The sequence below is a fragment of the Puma concolor genome, chromosome A2 (assembly GCF_028749965.1).
Source record: "Puma concolor isolate L17-30 chromosome A2, mPumCon1.1.hap2, whole genome shotgun sequence".
In the NCBI taxonomy this organism is placed as follows: Eukaryota; Metazoa; Chordata; class Mammalia; order Carnivora; family Felidae; genus Puma; species Puma concolor.
Window position 1 is genome coordinate 132,150,848 of NC_141668.1, and position 21,479 is coordinate 132,172,326.

The 21,479-nt window shown below is 47.8% G+C and overlaps 1 protein-coding gene across 3 annotated transcripts in view; it reads left to right on the plus strand.

The window, feature by feature from the left end:
* The first annotated feature begins 282 nt into the window (after positions 1–282).
* Positions 283–21,479, plus strand: part of EIF4E3 (eukaryotic translation initiation factor 4E family member 3) — a 227,380-nt gene continuing 206,183 nt past the window's right edge. Inside the window, exons 1-2 of one of the 3 annotated variants that reach the window (XM_086697605.1) lie at positions 283–525; positions 15,304–15,376. In XM_086697605.1, the coding sequence (XP_086553731.1) occupies positions 356–525; positions 15,304–15,376 (243 nt within the window). In that variant the 5' untranslated portion in view covers positions 283–355. The remainder of the gene's footprint in view (positions 526–15,303; positions 15,377–21,479) is intronic. The other 2 variants (XM_086697604.1, XM_086697606.1) reach the window with 2 other exon arrangements.

Below are 21,479 nucleotides of genomic sequence, written 5' to 3' on the forward strand. Positions count from 1 at the left end.
GAGCCCGCTAATCCATACCCGGCCGCAGCTCTGCCCCCCCGCAGGCTGGTCTGCCGTCGGTCTCCCCACCCCCCCCCCAACCCCCCGCCCCCGTCGCGGGATGCAGGCCGGTGCCAAATGGGCCCCGCAGCCCGCAGCGGGCCGGCCGGCTTCGGTCTGGCGGCCGGGTCGTGCCGTGCCCCCGGCGGCAGGCGGCGCGGCTCCCAGGCCCCGGCGGGCGGCGGGCCCGGGGCGGGGCGGGGCGCGCGGGGCGGGGCCGGGCGGCCGCGGCGGGGCGGGCGGGGGCCGGGGTGACTCAGCCGCCGCTCGCCCCGCGGTCCGCGCGTCCGCCGGCCTCGCAGGCGGGGCGGAGAAAATGGCGATGCCCCCGGCCGCCGTGCCCCCCGCCCGGGCCCGGGAGCCGCCGGGGCCCCGCGCCGCCGCCGCCGCCGCCGCGCCGCCGCTCGGCCTGCAGCAGCTGTCGGCGCTGCGGCCCGAGCCGGGAGAGGTCCCGCTGCACTCGCCCTGGACCTTCTGGCTCGACAGGTGAGGGGGCGCGGGGCCCGCCGCGTCCGGCCCCGGCCCCGCGGCCGCCGCCGTGCGCCCGCCCGGCCCGCGCCTCCGCTTTGTCTCGGCGCGGCCCCCCGGCCCCGCTCGGCGGCCGCCCGCGCCCCCAGGGCTCGCGCAGAGCCGGGTCGGGAGCCCGGGGCTGGGCCGGGGCGAGTGAGTGTTGGGCGGCCTCGGCTCCGCCCGGAAGGGCACAGGCGCAGCCCCAAAAGTTTCGGCAGCACTTTCCCCCCTTTCTTCCCCGCAAAGGAAGCGTGCCGGCGGGCGGCTGCCCTGGCCGGGCCCTGGGAGATGGCCCGGTCGGGGGTCGTCGGGTCCCCGCCGTAAAGTGGGGAGAGCGGCGCTGTCCTGGTTGCCCCCGCGGCGCTCCGGGGGAGCTCGGGACCCGACCTCCGCGGTGACAGCGCTCGGGAAAGCGGACCGGCCGGCCCCCTGGGAAGTGTGCCGGGGTGGCGCGGATCGCGGCCCAGCGGGGGCCTGCACCCCGCGCCCCACCGAAACTGCCGCCGACACCGCTTTGCGTTCTTGCTCAAACCCTGGGCAGGTCCTTCCTGACCACTTGCGGTGCAGCCACGCGCCTTCTAGGCGCTGGGAATTCAACGGTGAGCAATACCTCACCTAGTCAGTAAAGCGGGGACAATTATGGCTCTCTCGGGGGACGGCTTAGGTGCCATCTCCTCAGAGATGCTTCCCTGACCACCGTATCCAAATTAGCACACCCCAAACCTTGCAGTCATTCTGTGTTCCCCTGCTCTCGCTTATTTTGCTCTGTAATGCTTAATGCTGCCACATAGTATTCTGCATGAATCACTTTATTGTCAGTCTGTCTCAGTCCCTGGGTACTTTCTCCTCTGTTAAAAGCCAACGAGCAGGGACTTTGTCCTTGACTTTTGCTGTATCCCAGCACCTAGAACTGTACCTGGCATACAGCAGGAGCACGAGAAGTTTTTGACAAATGAATAAATTCACTAATGTGAAGCCCTTTTTGGCATCTGTCACCCAGTGGGTGCCCAACGATGACACCTCAAGGTTGTCCCAAGAGCTTATGGAAATTTTGATGACACTGTTTCTCTGGTTAAGCGTTAGGGAGGAAGGTATATGGCTGTTTTCTGTGAAATTTACTTAATAGACCCAAGTCACATCTTTAAAAGCCTTCCATAACATGCCTGCAAGATTTTTAAAAAGTGATAATCACCCTTTTAAGGGACATAAGTTCGTTCCTTTCTTCTTGTTGGAAATAGCACCTCTCTGTAAGAATTGAAACTCAGAGCCACTGCCTTTTCCGGGGACCCAAAGAAGTTGGGGGTGGGGTAGATTCAAGAGTCTCGTTATCTAAAACATTTTCACTTTCATTATGGGATGCTAAGAAAGCTTTTTACCCTCATAACAGGAGTGATTTTGCCAAACTTTAGCAGAATGAAATTATGTGTCTGTTTTCAAAGGTGTGTTGTAGCTAATGTTGTTACCTGGTATATGTTTTCAAGGTAAACCTGGATCTCTGGTCTATAATGGGGAAACTCTTGACTGGTGGAAACAGGCTTGAGGGAGTTTCTTTTTAAACAGGTCACAAATTAGCCTACTTAAAGGCACAGCATTTTAAGTATGGTCCAAGATTTTAATACTACAAAACAGTAAATAACTTTCTAAGAATATCTGGGATCTTTTAGGATAAGAATGTAGTAACTTCATTGAAGACACAAACTCGAGCTCTCCTAGTCTGTATTTCTGCATTTCTGATCTCTGAAAGCCAGCAGTCAAATGAAATAGTGTCCATAGTGTCCAAATTTGTAATAGAAATAATTACATTAACTTAGAAAGTATAATTACTTCCAGCATTCTTCATTTGAATTCATTTTGCCTGACCACTCACCCCATGGCTTTTATTGAGCTGTATTCCCTTCTCTGGGAGTCCCTTCTGTTTCTGTAGGTTGGTCTCCTTCCCTGTGGGGTTGTGAACACATTATGTTCTAGAAGTTCATTTGTAACCATTCCTCCCTAGGGAAACAGGATTCTATAGAGAGTAGTGATGTTCTCAGGAGAGCCTTCCAAAGCACCCTTCACGCCACTGAGGGCATCAGTATTGAGTTCCACAGCACGTAGAGGCCTCCTTCCACATAAGACTATCCTTTGGCACCTACTACCCACTTGTCCCTTTCAGCCTACTGTGTGGCCATGGACAAGTGATCTAGTCACTCTAAACGCTCAGTTTCATTGTTTGTAAAATGGGAATAATCATAGACTATATCTCATGGGGGCTGTTCTAGGGATTATTGGATGAGCATAAAATACTCACATGCGTGCCTGGCATAGAATAAGTGTTTAATAAATGCTGACAACACTGTTACCTGAAGCTCCAAAATTACCACCTCACCCCCCGCCCCCCGCCCCCGACCACACACACTAATAGTCCCTGGATGGAGCACCCTGTCTGAACTCATTTCCCCCCATGAATGAATGGGAGAGTCCCTTAGTAGAGTTAGTTGCATTTTCAATAGTACTTTCCAGTAAGTCCTTAGTTGTTGTTGTTGTTGTTGTTGTTTTAAATTAGATGGTATGGCTAAGAATTCAAGCATATGGGGGTATAATTTTGGTTGGGGATATAGGATGGAGACTTTTCCTCCCCTTTTCTGGGTATTTAAAGCCGCATCCTGTCTTGATCTTAGAGGCTACTCTTGGTTGCATGTCTCTCTCTGAGTGCTTTGTTTTCATCTCGTGGTGACCCCCTTTCCTCTGAGTATTGTCCACGGGACTCAGTCCTCTGGCCTCTTATCCCCATCCACACCACACCAGTGATGCCGTTCAGTCACAAGGCTTTTAGTTCCATCACTTTGCTGGTGATTCCCACAGTTTTACACGTGTGCATCCGTCTCCTTCTCTCTGTCTCCGTCTGATACACATGTGAACTCGACACAAGTCAAGCCACCTCTCCAGTTTCTCTCCCCAATTTGTCTTCCTCCATGTGTCCCATCTCAGATAAGAGCAGTTGACGGTGAGTCCATCCTTCCAGGTGCTCAGCCCCTGACTCTTGGAGACCTCTGTGACTCTCCCTTCCTTTTCTTCTCCTGTTCCTTCTCCCTCCCCTACATCCACTCTCAGCAGATGCTGTTGATTCTGCCATCCAAATGTATCCAGAATCCAATGCATTCTCTCCACCCGCATCCTAAACCCTGAGCCACACCACCTCTCTCACCTGGGCCATTGCAGGAGCGTGCTGACTATTTTCCCTGCTTCTACCCTGGCCCCCTACAGTCCCTTCCCATCCCAGCAGCTGAAGTGGTCCCTGTAATACCTAAGTGAAGGCCTTTCCCTTCTCTGCTCTCCTTTTTACTCAGAGCAAAAGCCAAAGTACTTACAATAGCCTTTGAGACGCTATAGCATTTCCTGTCCCCACCCAATATACCTTCCCCCTCCCTCCCCCACCCTCGTCTCCCTCTCACTCTTTCTCCTACCCTTCTAGGTCTTTCTCTATCATCCCAAGCATGGGCCTTTGCCACCAGCAGCCCCTCCTGCCTGGAATGCCCTTCCCTCACTCACCTGCTAGGACTGGGCTTTCCTCTCCTTTTGGTCTCTGCTCACATGTCATCTTCTCAGCAGGGCCTTCCTTAACCACTGATGCAAAATGGCGCACACATCCTGACACACACTTCCCGTGCCCCTGACCCTCCTTTGTTTTTTTTCCATAGGAGCCTGCGTTTGCAGGTCTCCTCTCCCTGGAATGTCGGCTTCCCAGGGTCCTTTCCGCATCATCCTGCCCTCAGCTCCTGGATCAGCACCTGGTACCAGCCACCCCACCCTGAACAGTTCGGGGGTGTGGGACTATACCCCTGGTGACTTCCCCTTCTCTGTCATGGTGGTTCATAGGATTCTGATGACCATCTCTACATCTGCCTCCCTAGCCCTGACCTCTCTCCTGAGTTCTGGACACCCAGTCTACCACATGCTGCTTAGCAATACCGCCATCTGACACATTTTTCAGAGTCGGAATTTCCGTTTGTTCCTTGACTCCTCCTCCATCCAGTTCTGTGCTTCCAATGGCTGGTCCCCTGTTGGAAGTCTAATCCGGCCCCTCCCCTCCATGCCCATGCCTCTGCAGGGCCTGGTGTTCCCTAGCCCCAGGCACATGCTAGCCTGCCTGCCCCCAAGCTCTTCCCTTCTCCCAGCACCCCCCTACCTGGGCTTCGAGGCTTAGCCTTCTACACTGTACCTGGTCTTGCCACTCCAAACCCCTACCTTTTCACCTGTGCCACAGCAGTGGATTGTGACTCCATCTGTCACCACCTCAGGGTGCCTCTGTTGTGGGCTTGTGTGCTCCCAGCAGGTGGGATTCTGGATCGCCACCCTCCGTTGACTAGAGCAGCTCTGATTGGTTTTGTTGGTGGTGGTTTATTTTAGAAACTGGCCACTCTAATTTGAAGAAAGCATTCCGCAGGTTAAAAACAAAAACAAAACCTAAAACCTGTAGGTCGCAGGTTATAAATGTCTACATTGCTGTTTTTAACGTGAAACCCACCTTGTTTTTAGCGTCATCCCCTGTATCTCCCCAACTCCGAGACACCACTCTCTATGCGTCTCCCTGGACCCAACGTGTTGTCTCTCTGGTAACCGTGGACTTGACAACCTCTGATCTTTGTCTCATGATGTTCCTTCAGGTTGGGATGCCTCTCTCCCCTTTGTCTACCTAAAAGGCTGCCATGCATCCTTCAAGGCCTTGCAAAGATGCCAACTCTGTAATTGTCCTTAACTAGCCCTTGGCCTAGGCAGGATTCATCCCACCACCTCCTTTGTGCACCTGCAGCATTTTTTACAGGCCACTATTTATATTAAGAATTATTGATTGCTTCTCGGTCCCTTCTTCTTGACCATGAGACTTGGACTGCCCCATGTCTGGCTCCCTAGGAGTGGATATGACAGTGCACATAGTAGGTGCTTAGGGAGTATTTGTGTGCTTGTGTCTTTAGTCACAGAGGTAGGCCAATCACGTGAGCCTCCCACCAACCCACCCCAACGGGGTTTCCCTCCACCCAACCAGTGTTTTTCACACTGTCATCCCTCTCCACTTACATCTGAACCACCTGGCTGTGCCTCTTAGAATACAGGCTCCCAACCCCGCCCAGGACCTGCTCTTTCAGACCCCGGAGATGGAATGCACATTTGTGACAAATGCCTTACCCATCACACGTGAAGAATTACTGCTCTGTTTATGGATGAGGCTAACTGAGCATATCATTTGCCCATCCCTGTCCTCACCGTTAATAGTACATGCACAATGACAGCATGGTTCTGGGCCTCCCGAAAGGGACGTCTTTTGTACCACGTGCTTCCTTAGCATCAGTAGAGAGTTCCAGGAGGTACCAGAGGGAGCCCCCTTTCACGGTGTGGTGCTTTCACATGCATTCCAACGGTGGGCTCCATAATAACAAATCTGATATGGGGACAAGGCCATGCTTGTTGGAGAGGATCTCAATACCATCCTTGTTCATAGAGTGGCCTTTTGGGACCAGGCGAAGGTAGAAGACTGCGTGGAAGGCCATAGCTGACAGGGCCAGAGTGGCTGGCATCTCGACTTTTCCTTTCCTGTTTTCATTTTTGCCTTTCTGAATCCACAGTCTCTCTTATTGTCCCAGGATTTTATTTTCTGGAAGGGGCAAAGGGTCTCCAGGGAGCTCAGGTGGGGAAAGGCTCTGAAGGAGGGGCTCACGACCTCAGTCTTTGGGTCATTGGTTCCTTCCCACAGGTAGGCCTGAAGGCCCTAAACATTCTCACCCAGGAAAGTTATAAGCCCTTCCCGGGCACTAGCTGCTTAAAAAGTGTATTTTCCTTCTTTTATTATTACACATGCCATTTCCTTATTTCCAAACCTGAGACAGCTCGCAGGACGTCAGTGGTCTGGCATGGTGACAGTCCAAAACCTGGCCCTAGTGCTCCTGTCACCTCTGACACTGTCACACTTCTCTCCCACGCAACCTCTCTGTGCTCAGGGATTCGTTATATGCCAAGAGGGAAAGAGTTCCAGTTGCTAGTGTCCAGGAGCTTAGAGGCCAGGAATGAAAATAGATGGAAGCCTGGAAAAATAAAAATAAACGTGCAAAAATAAAGCATTTAGACTATGAAGCGTGTTTCAATAGACACGTTATTAAATGTTCCTGATAGGCCCTGGACCATTTTTGTATGTGACTGTCAAACAGGAAGCTGGTGTGGCCGCAAGCCACAGGTGTGTTTAAAAGTGATTAAGTCGAGGGGCTCCTGGGTGGCTCGGTCGGTTAAGCGTCCAACTTCGGCTCAGGTCACGATCTCACGGTCCGTGAGTTCGAGCCCCGCGTCGGGCTCTGTGCTGACAGCTCGAAGCCTGGAGCCTGTTTCGGATTCTGTGTCTCCCTCTCTCTCTGCCCCTCCCCTGTTCATGCTCTGTCTCTCTCTGTCTCAAAAATAAATGTAAAAAAAGTTGAAAAAAATAAAAAAAAATAAAAGTGATTAAGTTGAAATCAGCTTTAATGGAGTGAAACGATTTAGGAGGGGTGCTCTTCATCACAGAACTGAGCCTGTCAAGAGTTTCCCTCTGACTGCTGAGCCGGATGTCAGTAAATTCAACAAGACTGGCTTTATGAGACCTATCCCTGGCTTTCAACTCTCCCTCTCTAAGGTTGTTCCCTTGGCTCAAATGAAGTGGTCACTCATACAAGGTGGAATATTGTCAGTATTCATTTCTTTCACCAACCATTTATCATGTGCTTGGACATTGGGTGTGTGCATACGTTATGTGGATATATTGTACCGTTTGCAAAATTTCACATCTTTTTCCACTCTAGCTTGTCAGTATTAATTCCTGTGTACTCTGTTGGGCTAGGTGCTGCCCTGGGTGCCGTACGTAATTACCCACAAGGTTCTCACAATGTTGCAGTAGGATGTGTCAGCAACATTTTACAGATGAGAAAGTTGAGGCCCAGAGAAGCACCTTGACTAAGGTTACCCAGCCAGTACAAAATGGAAACAGGATTTGAACTCAGGACTGTGTGTGACCCCAAGCACTGGTGTCCCTAGCCCTGTTGAACACCACTTCCTTGTGAACATGAACAATGAACGGGACACAATTCTTCCACATCTCCTATCCCGAAATAAGGAAGCTAGGTAGGACTTGAGAGGCAATCTGGTCCTCCCACTTAATTTCACAAACGAAGAAGCCGAGCTCCTGTTTCATGGGGAAAAAATGAAGCCAAGGACTCCCTGCTTCAGAATTTGCAAAGAAGAGAGCCTTGCCTCAAATCCAGATTTAAGAGCTTGTGTTGGATTGTCCTTCACATTTAACGACAGCCTCATCTTGATCATCTCTTTGGGTGACGACAAAAAATGCATCTGTGAGAAGAAGGATTTTATGTGTTTTTGATGATGCTATCTGTAGTTCATTAGCTTTTACTTCCCAAGTTGTTAGCATTTCTTACGGTGACTTAATTTAGATGACACAGGCCAGCACATCTCAAACTTCGATATATATACAAATCCCATAGGACTCAGCAGGTGTCTAATGGGCCTGGAGATGCTGTCATTCTAACAAGCTCCCAAGCAACACCGCCAGTTAAGTGACCACGCTTTGGCAAGGATGCAGGCAGGACTTGGGGAAACCTTTCCGGCATCTTTTCTTTCTAAGAAGCATCTCCAGGTGTCCAGGTCCCTGGTAAGTGGTGCTGTGGCCTGCTAAGAGCTAGCCAGGTAAGGGGCAAAGATCTTTGCCTGGAGTATTCGGAAGGGCTTCTGTCTCCATGAATTATTCATGAGCCTTACCTGTAGCAACTGTATCTTTAAGGGTGGGGTTGAATGGAGAAGGTGCATTTGTATTGCAGGGAAGTAAACTGAGGATTGCAAGTTACAGGAGGGTTGAGACTGCTTGGTGCAGAGTTGTATTCATGCCACCAAGCAGAGGATGGGTCAGGTAGTACGTGATCACTTCAGGCTCGTGGGAAAGAGCGAGGTTGCCAGCCATCCATGGTTCAAGTCCCAGCTCTGCCACTAGCCAACTGTGTGGCTTTGGCCAAGTCACCACTCTCAAACTTAGTTTGCTTTTCTGCAGAGTGGGTTTGCAACCACTGTTTACCTCATGATGTTTTAATGAGGGTGAAATGGGATAATGCATGCACATAACACGTGATACATGGCCTTTTCAAGTATTGGGGGCTCAGTAAGTATTTCTGGAATAAGAGAGAGGATAAAACGCCTTGGAGCATTTCAGACTTAAATTGAACTGGAAGGGTTCTGTCTTGTGAAATTCTCAGGGACCTGCTTTAATGAATCGATAAAGATGATTTGTAAGTAACACATTAGCTTTTTGCATGTAAATGGTGCTTAGGTGTCTGTAAACCATTTAGGTAGAACTGTTGGTCCAAACTTATGGGGCTTCCTGCCTTCTCCTAACTCCCCAAATGAAAAGAAATTTTACATAAAGAGTCTTAAGATGCATTTCCTGTTATTCTGTTATGCAGTTGAAGACACACAGGAGTAATATAAAGCTGGATTTGCGAGTTTGCGGTGTAAGTAACGTTAATAGTTCCCCTGACGTCTTTACACAAATCACCTACTTGGCAGACCTCGAAGGACCCCCTCTCGCTTCTGCCCTAAACCATCACAGCTTCTCAGTTAGCCAACTCGGAGTGGAAACAGCCCTCAGGGTAGCTCTGGCCTTAATCCCGGAGACACTGGCACCCGATGGGCTTTCTTTTCTGAAGAAGGAATACAGGAGTTTCTCAGCTGTGTGTGTAACTCTCACAGACTTGGGATTCTTGCTGGCTGCCCCACAGATTAGAAAACGTACTCAGTATCTCTCAGTTCTAATTGCATGCTCATCGGTTCCTGTTTTTCTGCCCCTGATGGTGATGATGATGATGGTGATGTTAGCCACAATTGCATACTAAATGCCACATGCTGGGTAAATGCTTTAAATAGAATTCGGTCATGTCATCTAAGTGGCAAAGCAATGGGTGATAGAAACCATCTTCTCAGAAACGGGAAGTGAGGGTCAGAGAGGGTCAGGCTTATCACCCAGCTGGAAGGTGGCTGAGCTGGGACTTGAACTCAAGTCCATTCATTCTAAAGATGATCCTCTTAGCCCCTCTGCTTTCCTGCCTGTGTTTCTTATTTCGTAAAGTATCTTCTCCTCATGTCAGCCCCAGAAAATGATGACCAGTACATGTGTTCTTACTGAATTGTGTCCCTTATATCACATTTTTGGATATCGTTATTGCCAGGGATTCTGGTAGCATCCATCCCAGCCCTGCGTCTCCACATCTGCCCCCTCCCTGCAGTGTGGCCAGATGGATGTTGGCAGGGGGATGACGGTCCGGAGCAGCTGGTGGGTCCAAGAAGGGAGTAGGTCATCTAAAAAGAGATGAGAGAGGGATTTGCCGTTAAGAGGCCATGTGTGACCACCCATGACGGCAGTGACTGGTTTTTACTGGGAGCCATCCTTGTTTAAGAGGAAGATCATGGGCACGAGAGCTAGACAGATCAGGGAAAGAACCCAGATTTGCTACTTAAAAAGACTGAGCCTCAGTTTCCTAATTAATAAAGTGGGGATGATGACACCAACCTGACCGCGTTACTAAAGGATTGGAGACAATAGAAGCCAGACCCTCTCATATGACACGTGCTCAATAAAAGGAGGCCGTTATTACATTAATATCATTAAATCAGAGGGAACACTCTTGGTGAACACTTCAGACTCCTTAATGTGATCCATCCAGAGGGCATTTATTGTTCCGCTCCTGTGTTCTCAGCTGCAGCTGTATACCTCGAAAAGGGGGCATAGAATTCAGAGAATGTGAAAATAGGTTCTGAGTCCCTGGTTCTGTGATTTCCCACCCCTCTGGCTGTGTGTCCTTCTAGGAAGGGTCATCGTCGACAAGTATATTCCTCTCATGGCTTTCTCTCCCACCTCATCCCTCCTTGGCAAAGAAAAGAGATCATAATTTCTTTGGCTTCAGGAATCTGGGGAGTTCAGAAAGCAGGGGTGCCAGTTTGAGAACGTAAACTTCATGAGGACGGGTCTTTGTGTAGAGTGATCACAACTGTGTCCCCATCAGCTAAAAGAGATGTGCAGTGAATCTTTGTCAACTAAATAAATTATAAATCCTCTGAGACTCTGTTACATGTTTCTGACAGGGGTTCTCAGCATGGACTCTGTTGACATTTTGGACTAGATAATCCATCGTTGGGGGAGAGGTGGATGTCCTGTGCCCTCTGGGAGGCTCCACAATTGCCCTGACTTCTACCTATTAGATGCCAGTAGCATCCCCCTCAATTGTGACAGTTGGACATGTCTCCAAATATTGCCACGTGTCCCCTCGGCGGGGGGGGGGGGGGGGGGCATGCAACATCACGCCCAGATGAGTGCCTTCTTTGGTCTGTAGAGTGAGGGTTTGCTGAGGGTTCTGTTGAGAGGTTTGGGTTTGTAACGTGAATGAGATACAAAGGTTTGTTAAAGATACGAGAATATACTGTGTATGTGAGATAAGTAATAGTGTGTCTTTGATTTACCTCCGGGGCAAACATTTATCTTCCAGCCGGCACAAGTCTCTCTCAGAGTCACGGGGAGGAGGGGTGCAGGGCGGTCAGCTGCCAGGCCTGCAGCTCTGCCCCGAGCCACCCGCATTGCTACTTTAAGAAACAGTAACAGTAGACGATGCAGCTTCTGGTTCAACTTTGAACCGGCAAGTCAAGTACAGGCTGACCTGTTTACAAGGCAGATTATTTTAAAATCTCAGCTTGCTTATTACCCTTTTAAAATTGATTCTGTGGATATGACGCGGTTTTGCTTGTTAAAGATGTCCCAGGTCAGGCGTGAGGATTAGGCATAGTGGTGTTTTTCAGTGACCGTCGCAATCAGATTTGGCTCACAGAAGAATACCTTTCCTACGCTGGCCAAGCCAACCACTGTCTACTGTCAGGAATTCCGACAACACTGTTTCGTTACTTTGAAACCTGGATATTCAGAAGACACTCCGGCAGCAAGAGGAAACCTTGAAGATCACAGAATCCAACCTTCTCCATTAAGAAATTAGGAAACCGAAGCTGATATTTTTCCTTAAAATGCCAGTACATCAGCATCACGAAATGTTAATCAGAAGACACCTATCACTGAGGGTGATCCTATTGGTTTGTGTGAGAACTTTCTTTGCTCTACTGGAAAGACTCTTCCCACAAAGCTGGGTGGCAGGGATTCAGTGCTGTGATGGAGGTGGAATGGTTAGGACCAGCAGGAGTGCAGTGCAGGGGAATGGTGGGCGCACGGGCGGGAGTGCAGTGCAGGGAGAAGGGTTGGCGCACTGGCTGGAGTGCAGTGCAAGTGGAATGGTTGGTGCACCTGCAGGAGTGCAGTGCAGGGGGAATGTCTGGAACACTAGGAGGAGTGCAGTGCAGGGGAGACGGGGAATTGTTACCACATTGGCAGGAATGCAGTGCAGGGGGAAGGATTGGCGCACCGGAGGTATTGCAGTGCAGGGTGAGGGTGGGTGCCCTGGTGGGACTGCAGTGAAGAGGGAAGGGTTGGCGCACGGGAGAGAGTGCAGTGCAGGCGGAAGTGTGAGCGCATGGGTGGGAGTGCAGTGAGGGCAGAAGTGCTTTGCAGGGGGAAGGGTGGGCGTACGGGGCAGGGGGGCAGCAGTGGGGGAGGGTGGGCGCAGGGGTGGGTGTGTAGTGCAGGTGGAATGGTTGGCGCACTGGCAGGAGTTCGTTGCAGGGAAATTGTTAGCACCCTGGCAGGAGTGCAATGCAGGGGAATGGTTGGTGCGTCTGCAGGAGTGTAGTGCAGGGCAAAAGGTTGGCACAGTGGCTGGAGGGCAGTGCAGGGGGAAGGGTTGGCACAGCAGCAGGAGTGCAGAGTAGGGGAAGGGTTAGCACACTGGAAGGAGTGCAGCACACCATCAGGAGTGCAGTGCAGAGGGTAGGGTTGGCACACTGGCACGAGTGCCATGCAAAGGCAATGGTTAGCACACTAGCAGGAATGCAGTGCTGGAGAATTATTAGCACACTGGCAGGAGTGTACTGCAGGGGAATCGTTAGCAAACTGGCAGGAGTGCAGTGCAGGGAGGATGGTTAGCACACTGGTAGGAGTCAGTTGCTGGGGGAATGTTTAGAACACTAGCAGAAGTGCAGTGCAGGGGAATCGTTTGCACACTGACAGGTATGCAGTGCAGGGGGAATGGTTGGGGCACATGCAGGAGTGTCCTCACACACTAGCTCCTGATAATATTATCTGACCCAGATGGAGTTGCCTTGTTGTTGTACTCAAGAGCCCTTTTTGGACCCTGGAAACTAGATTTCTTTATAAGACTTAGACAGTGAAACTGAGGGACCCTGAATGATTTTGTATGGTTGTCTCCTATACTAGAATGCAACTAAAAGACCACAGTGTGGATACAGAGGCATTTAAAAAGAGGCATTATAGGGGCGCCTGGGTGGCGCAGTCGGTTACGCGTCCGACTTCAGCCAGGTCACGATCTCGCGGTCCGTGAGTTCGAGCCCCACGTCGGGCTCTGGGCTGATGGCTCAGAGCCTGGAGCCTGTTTCCGATTCTGTGTCTCCCTCTCTCTCTGCCCCTCCCCCGTTCATGCTCTGTCTGTCTCTGTCCCAAAAATAAATAAAACGTTGAGAAAAAAAAAATTAAAAAAAAAATAAAAAGAGGCATATAAAGGAAATATTCCTCAGTGACTTTTTCCAGGTAAACAGTATTACCTTCACATTGTATTAAGTTGACCTAATGTCTGAGGTGAGCTTTCCAGTTATACTCCTTCTGCACAGTTAAAAAATTGAAGTGTGATTTAAGAAATAGTAAAAATTTGAAACATACCATTTTTAAAAAGAAGGAAAGACAAAGTACATTTCCTTCCTTTGAATCCTAACCTGTCTCCCACCCTGTTAGGGAAGGAGCTCTGTATATACTCTCCTATGTGCTTTGGGTAATCCAGGGATATATCCTGCTGGGCATATTTGGTGGAGAGGTCAGCTAAACTTTTCAAGTGGAAAGAAATAGACATTGGAATAAATGCCAGTAGGTTTCCATAAAAAGTAATAGATTTTCTCATGTGAAAATCTATTCAGAAAAGGTTCAAAGTCTGTCTCGGTTTTTTTTTGTTCAATCTTTTTATAATTTAAGCCAAAAGCAGCAGAACAACCTGCATTAAATAGTAAATTAGTATTTGTCCAAGTCAAGGCAGTCTCTGTGGGCTGATGGATTGATTGATCTGGGGCCCAGTCACTGTCAGAGTTAGGTGTTGATTGAATACCTCACTGTTCACCACACTCTTCAACATAGTTATTTTAGCCTTCAGGTCTGGCAAGAAAATGCAATCATGTTGGTTATTGCTTTAAAAAAATGTCCGGCATATTTATAAACAACTAGAAAAGAGTCGTAAACACTTGGGTTAGATTTATTTATCAGATTTCACCTACTTAACATGGTCCTTTGTTTGTCCGTAAACTGGTCCATAATTGTTCTTCCTTAGTGACCTTCAAACAAGGGAATTGTATTCAGAAATTATTTTTTTCTATTCCAGTTAGATACCAGAGAGCATTTACTGGCCCATAGTTCCAGAATTATACTCTGTAGAACCCTGCCACTCATACCTCATGCCCACCCTACACCTGGGCATGATCCTTTCTTTGCTGTCCTCTCTGCCTCTGTGCTGTGTGAGTTTTGTGTGTATCTCAAGCGTGCAATGGTTTAACAGCTCTCCAGAAAGCGCAATGCCTTCAGGTTCCACGGGAGCTGTGTCTCTGCAAGTGGCCAGTAAAGATCATTTTTTACAGATGCCTGATCCTAGTGGGTCAACCATGAGCCAGCATGTTCTCCTCTCAGCAAACCCCATTTCTCACCTCACAACCAGACATGGGGCTTTCAAGCTTTACTTGAGGGGTGAGTTTTCATCTTCGGCCTGAAATACCTGAATCCCAACGGTCTTGAGCAAGAACTGGTAATTCAGTGTAGGGAGAAAGAAAAGGTGGCAGGAACTGAGAGTCTTAGCTTCTAAGGATTGATGAGACGGAGTCATGTTGCCCCCAGTCCCAGGAAATGGTGCCGGATTTTTCTGGTGAATAAACCTGTAGTATGTTGCCATCTAGTGGAACATATGGCAAACTAAAGATTAATGTATTCTGACCGCAGAGTTCCCCAGAGCTAATTAAATCAGCCCGAGAAAGTAACTGAAAGAATTTTTCTAAAAGGAAGTGTTTTGGAAATGTATGCAAATTTCAGGTGAAACTACAGTTGACTTTTAGTGATGGTGTTTTCTTAAAGTTGCCAAAAGGTTGCTCTGTTTCTTAAAGAGTTTGTGAATATTTACCACCGGGAACTGACAAGTTTTTCAAACCTGTATCCCGGCAATGATCCTGCAATTTACCTATCACCTACCTGCACAGTAGGCATCGTTTCTTTTTCACAGTCCTAGCAAAAGGTTTGGTTGTGACAAGGCGATTTTAGTGCTTTTTAAAATGTGGTTTTTTTTGAAGTTTCCAATATTTTTTTAAATCCATTTCTTTTAAAAAAAATTGTTTTTAATTAAATTTCCACAGAATAAACATGCTTACATTTAGGAGAGGCAAACACATGACTTCACAAAGTAGGAATTTCACATCTTGAATTCTAAAGAACATCCCAGAAAATGCCTGATTCTGTGGTTTCAGACCTAATTTGTGCAAAGACCTGCAGACTTCTTTCAGGAACATTGACTACTTGTTTTCTCTTGTTTCTTTGCTCTTTTGCTTTTGTTCGCTCAGATCCCTCCCTGGTGCCACAGCAGCTGAGTGTGCCTCGAACCTGAAGAAAATCTACACGGTGCAGACAGTCCAGGTAAGACGTCCAGGAAGTGGACGTCCCAGGTGAAAGTGGTGTATGTTGGACCTCTAACCCTCCAACCTGAAACGGCTGCCGTGCTGGCCGTCCCCACCCAGCGTTCTGACATCGGGTGTCAGCTCTCAGGTCCAAGTTGGTAGAGCCGCGCTCAGCTACGTGTAACCCAGAGGCTGGCCCAGCGCACGTCCAAGTGGCCTGCTCTTCTCTTGGTGACCTGCTGAAACTTAGTTCCTACCTAAATCCTTCACAGACCCTCAGGGGCAGCAGGCTGTGGTGCGTCCTTACATGGATGTGTGCCCCCATTCAAATACCAGCCTGGCCACCCCCTCTCTGGGTTTGCAGCTTTTAATTTCTGCAAACATTGGTATGATGATAGCACCTACCTCCGGAGTGGTTGGAAAGAGTGAGCAAGATAATGTTTATACCCTGCTTAGCAGAATACCTGATACATGGTAGGTTCTCAACACATATAAGCTTAGATCTGTTAGTTCTTTCTCTGGCCAACTCTTATGAAGAAAATTTCCAAAAACCCTGGTTTATTTAGTTGAGCATATTTCCATTTTCTTCAAAAGCAAAGTCTATCAAGTTTATCCCCCTTTTCGAGGTTAATATAGTGTTTTAGACAGAATAAGGATTTTAAGGCTGCTTTATTCTTGCAATGACTAGATGTCTTGAATTTTCTGGAAGGGCCAGCTTTGGAGTTTTCCTGTTGTGCCTCTAAAAATGTATTAGCAATTCCATGAGACGGGCATCTAGATTGTGTCCCTTAGGCAGTTCCTCATACTCAAAAGTAGCACAAACATCTTTTTTCAGACACTTTTCCCAGTATTTGGTTCAGAAAATTTGATGTGCCTGGTTCTGTGGTCCTGGGAATCTAATTTTAAGGTGTCATGCCTGGTCACTGAGCCGGGTGTAAAAACACAGCCCAGACCATAGGCCATGTCTGTTCCAATTGAGAAAATGACGTAATCATGTGGAAGGCGAAAGAACAGAGCTGCTGTCAATAACCATGCGGTGCCAAGTACAAGCAGTGTCACAAGGCAGCACGTGGGCCCCCGTCCAGAGGGATAAGTGCTCTCATATTCCGGGAAAGGCTTCCCCTCGCTTCTTCCCTGCGGTGATGTTGTGGACTTTCATCACCTCTTCCCTAGCAGTCGTTGTACAGATCTCAGAGCACTTGATTTTGAAGCTGTCTCCACATGAAAGTCCATAGATCCCTTTTTCCACCCCATGATGACGTTGGGTCATCAGAGCTCCACCTGGGATTCCAAGACAACATTGGTGAAGTCAGATCAAGGGGTCCATCTGTTTCCCTGACCCTGCATGACAACAGAACATTGGGTTGGGCTTTGGTATCCTGCAGCAAGTTAGAGCCTTCAGGGACCAATTTAAAGTACCCAGGCTGGCACATGCTGGGAAATACTGTCTTGAATACTCTGTTAGGAGATAATTTAAATTCAGTAAACGTAGATTTCGTAAGTATGCAGTTTGATAAGTTTTGACAAAGGTATGCAGACGTGTAACCATGACCCAGATCAAGATAAAAAGATTTGCATCTTTAGAAAGTTCCTCTGGGCCCTTGCATTCAGTCTTTTTCTTCTAGAACCAACCACTGTTCACATTTCTATCACCATAGATTTGTTCTGTCTTTTATTGAATGTCGTATAAATGGAATAACACAGTACCATACTGTATTGTGTCTGGTTCCTTTCCCTCAGTAAATACTGAAGTATTGAATGAATAAATGAATGAATGAGAAGTTAATAAATGAACCACTTTCCTGAATCACAACTGACTGCTTGTATAAGGATCCTTTAAGCTGTAGGCCACGTTCTCAATGGAGGCAAAAAGTGATCCTTGGTGGGGTAAAAAAAAAAATCCCACTCTTTTTATACATAAATCAGAGATATATATACAGCACATAAACAAATATATGGCTTTGCTGTGGTATTGACCTTTCACAAGGGAGTAATTAGCACAAGGGGCTCTTTTGAGGAGGCCTGGAGAGGTGTGATAATGAAACACTGTCCTTAGTGGTCAGGAAGTTCTTTCCTATCTCTGATGCCTCTGCCTCCCTGTTTCCTCATCTGTAAGACTGAGATAATTGCAGTGCCTACCTCCCTAAGGTTGAGCAAGGTTTTGATGAGCTTGTGTACGGTTCCTGGTGGTGCTTGGCACTTAGTAAAGCCCTTGGATGTTGGCAGCTTTTACTAAAGTGGTGTTAGATGCTACCCCTTGGCCTCATCAGTTGACTGGCGAGGATGTGGGTGACGGTGTAGAGCGGTCACACTGCCTGGGTTTGTATCCCGTGTCTGCCGCTTACGGGGTCGGGCAGGTTGCCTAACTTCTCTGTACCTGCTTATTCATCCTTAAGATGGGGAGAATCTTGATACTGATTGTATCATGAGGCCCTGAGAATGAAATGGCACAAGGAGGTAAAAAAGCACATAGTAAGTACCTAATAATAATAATAATAATAAACCTCACCTGCCATTATTCACTTACTTCTGTTGAAACATCTTTTTGTAGTTTCCTCAGTCACATTTTCTGTCAGAAAACCACATAGCACTACTTGTAGATTATTTATTTCAAGGTATTATTCCCCAGAGTATGCCCCTACTGACACCTCTACTCACGACAACATATTTAACCTGTCAGTAACTCTGAGGATTCCAGTCTGTGAATGTCCTAAACATTTGCGAATAGTCCTTAGTATTTAACAACTAGCTTTGGTGCCAATTTTAATTCATTTGAGGACATGCCTTGGTTCCCCTGTGTTGTTATTCTGTGATTATGTGTTGATTTTTGGACCTTCCCTCTTTCAGCACTAAAAAACTCATTCCTAATTGTGTCCTTGATTTTTCCCCATCCCTGTTGGGATGAAATATGAGAACCATGTGTTATTAATGACTGCTTTACATATAAGGATATAATATGTCTTTTTGTACTTTGAAGCCCTTCAGCAAATCAGAGATGTTGATGGGAGTCGGGGAGGAATGGTTATTCCCATTTATTAGCTGGAGACACTGATACTGAGAGGTTAGTGCTCCGAGAAACATCTAGTGGAAACAGCCAATCTTGCCACATCTCAGGGACTAGAACTCCCACCCCTTCTAGTTCAATTCTTTTTCTTTCACTCTGACCTGACTGAGAAGGTGGGGAGGCGCGTGCCTCCAGACGGTCCACTGACCCCTGCTGAGGACACTCTCACTGTAGCCAACAATAATTCTCTTTGCTTGGAGTTAAATTTATTTCCTACTTTCCTGCCTTTCTTGGAAAATTCCATTTTTCATCTAGTTGTGTTTTCCAGATGCTTATTGATTCCTTTCACTCTTTTGTAAACATTTCCAAACTTCCCACATTTCTCCTGTGTTTTTACGTCCTGAATGGACACAGTACAGAATAGGACACAGCTTCTGAACACGCCTGATTTTACCTGTGAGACAATGGAGAGCTACCTGCCAAATGTGATTTGCAAGAGAGGGCTCCCTCGTCCCCACTGTCTTTTAGCTTTCCTACCACAAAACCAGCATTTCCACCCATGAAAACTCATTGCTCTACAACACTCTATCCCGTGTCGGCCGTCCGGGTTATCCCCTTCAAGATTTGGCCATACTGTGTTCCACCGGTGCCATGTTCACCCCGGTATTTCCTATAAGTAGGCTGAGTTTTTACTTAAATTTACATAATACAGAAACTTCATATTTCTTTTGTAGGTGGATATCCAGCATCGTTTATCCTAAACAGAGAGTCTTCATCAGAAATACATACAATCTGTTAAAATCAAGAGTGTTCCTTCTGTACCTGTGTACTGCCAGTGGTAATCAAGACATCATCCCTCATCAGAAGGTGTGGGATGGCTGTGCTCTTACGGATCAGTAGGTTAGGGCGACAGATTGCCTTCCACATCACTGGGGAGTGAGGGCTGTCGCTTTCAAAAGGAGAGGTGTGGGGCGCCTGTGTGGCTCAGTCGGTTAAGCTTCCAACTCTTGATCTCAGCTCAGGTCATGTGAGCACCCTCCCCCCCGCCCCCCACACACACCATGTCTGGCTCTACGCCAACAGTGTGGGGCCTGCTTCTCTCTCTCTCTCCACCTCTCTCTGCCCCTCCCCTACTTGTGCTCTTGCTCTCTGTCTCTCTCTCTCTCTCATAAACTTAAAAAAACAAACAAACAACAGGAGAGGTTTATAGGTCAGTACTGATAATGAAGAGTGATGTGAAGATTGATTCAAATTTTGAACACAAGGGCAGCCCGCGGTGGGTGGCATCCTGCAATGGAATGGCCTGGAATGAACCATTTGGGTGAAGGGAGGGGACCGAGGTAAGAAAGAGACACTCAGTGTCTCCGCATCGAAGACAGACAAAAGGTACTGCAGCCAGGACTGCTTCGTGGGTCTGTGGAGCACAGACTTAATTTCAGGTTAAGGCAGGTTTCATCTAATTTATTCACCATGTGTATAATGAGATCAACATTTATAGTAACTGTCCATTTGTGCCAACATAGAACTGCAGTCAGGTTACCCATGATCCTCTCTCTCTGCTGGGGGCCCTCGTATGGGTGGGGCTGAAGGGGCAAATTAAATCTTGCAAAGAAGAGTAATTTAGTCACTTCAAATGTAAAACCTGGTCTCTGAAGGGGATCGGAATATGCCACCCCCTAAAATGCCACTTTAGCATAAGAATTATTTTGAGCTGGAGACAGTTGAGAAAGAGCAGACACAAGAGGAGCCCTCTACCCTCCTGTCTGCCTAACATCAGGGCATACATTTCCCTTTTAAGGTGGCGTAAACTTCCATTTGTAAGGGTATCCCCCTTTCTTGTCACTTGAGTCTGCATAGCAAACCTTACTCAACAGCCATCTCTACCATATATGTCCTAGTCACCTCCCCAACTTACCACCTGTCAGGAGCCCTGATCCCCTTCTCCTTCGGCCAGTCACTTTTCACAGTGCATCACCCTTCGTTATAATAGTGTATAAGCTCCTGAGTCCAACCACTTTCTCTGGGCTTTCACTTCCATTCTGTGAAGCCCCTGTGCACTTAAAAGTATCAACATTGACAAAGACGCATATACCTGAGGGCCTTATTCAGGAAGCCAGATGCACGCAGCTCCGATGTCTTTCCCCAGGCTTTTCTGGGGGCTCTCTCCTCTCAAAGTTTGAATTCCACTTAGCTCCCCAATCCAGCCTTTGCATTTTATTCAGTGACTTCCTGTGTGGTGAGAGATTGCCCTAACACCCTATCCTTTATTTTATCATCAAGCGATGACCAGACCTCCAAACTTTGGTTCTCTCTGTAAGTCAGGCCTTTTTGGGATTCAGAGCAAAACCCCTTTCTCTATCAAGTGCCCAGCTCTTGCCAATCAGAAGCACTTGGCTTTCAGCCTGTTGTGTCTGTCAGTTAAAAATGTTCTCTAAGTTCTTCACTTGTCTTCTTTGTTCTGGATTCTTTCTGCCTTCCTCACAAACATCATTGATCCAGTTGGTGGGAAGCAAGCTCCAGACAACTAGAAATTCATTCCTAATAAAGGAAAATATTTTCATATTATTTAAAAAAAATACTCTTCTGGGGTACCTGGGTGGCTCAGTTGGTTAAGCATCCAGGTCCTGATTTTGGCTCAGGTCATGGTATCAGGGTCCTGACTTCATACCCTTTGCTAATAGCATGGAATCTCTCTCTCCCTCTCTTTCTGCCCCTGCCTCCTCTCAGAATAATTAAATGAACTTAAAAAACTGCTCTCCTGCTTCATATGCTATGGCCCTTAAGAGAAATTCTGAATTTTGTTTTTTTGGGGGGAGGGGGTATAATTTGCTGGGCGTTTTTGTTTTGTCTTACACCCGGTTGCCTGTCACAGCATGGCATTGTTTTCTTCTCTAGTATTTTCAAGTATATTGTCTTTTTCTATTCTTGAGAACATTCCAGTAGAAACTCGAGGAGGAAATGTGTCAGTTTTTCTGATAGTGAATGATGATCTGTTTGGCAGACGACGGTCAGGTGGCTCCAATCAGAACTGGAGGATTAGGGATTCATCAAGTGGTCACTACTGTCTAGTGAGTCTAACCACATCTTGCTTCGTTACTTTAGGCAGATCACAAACTTT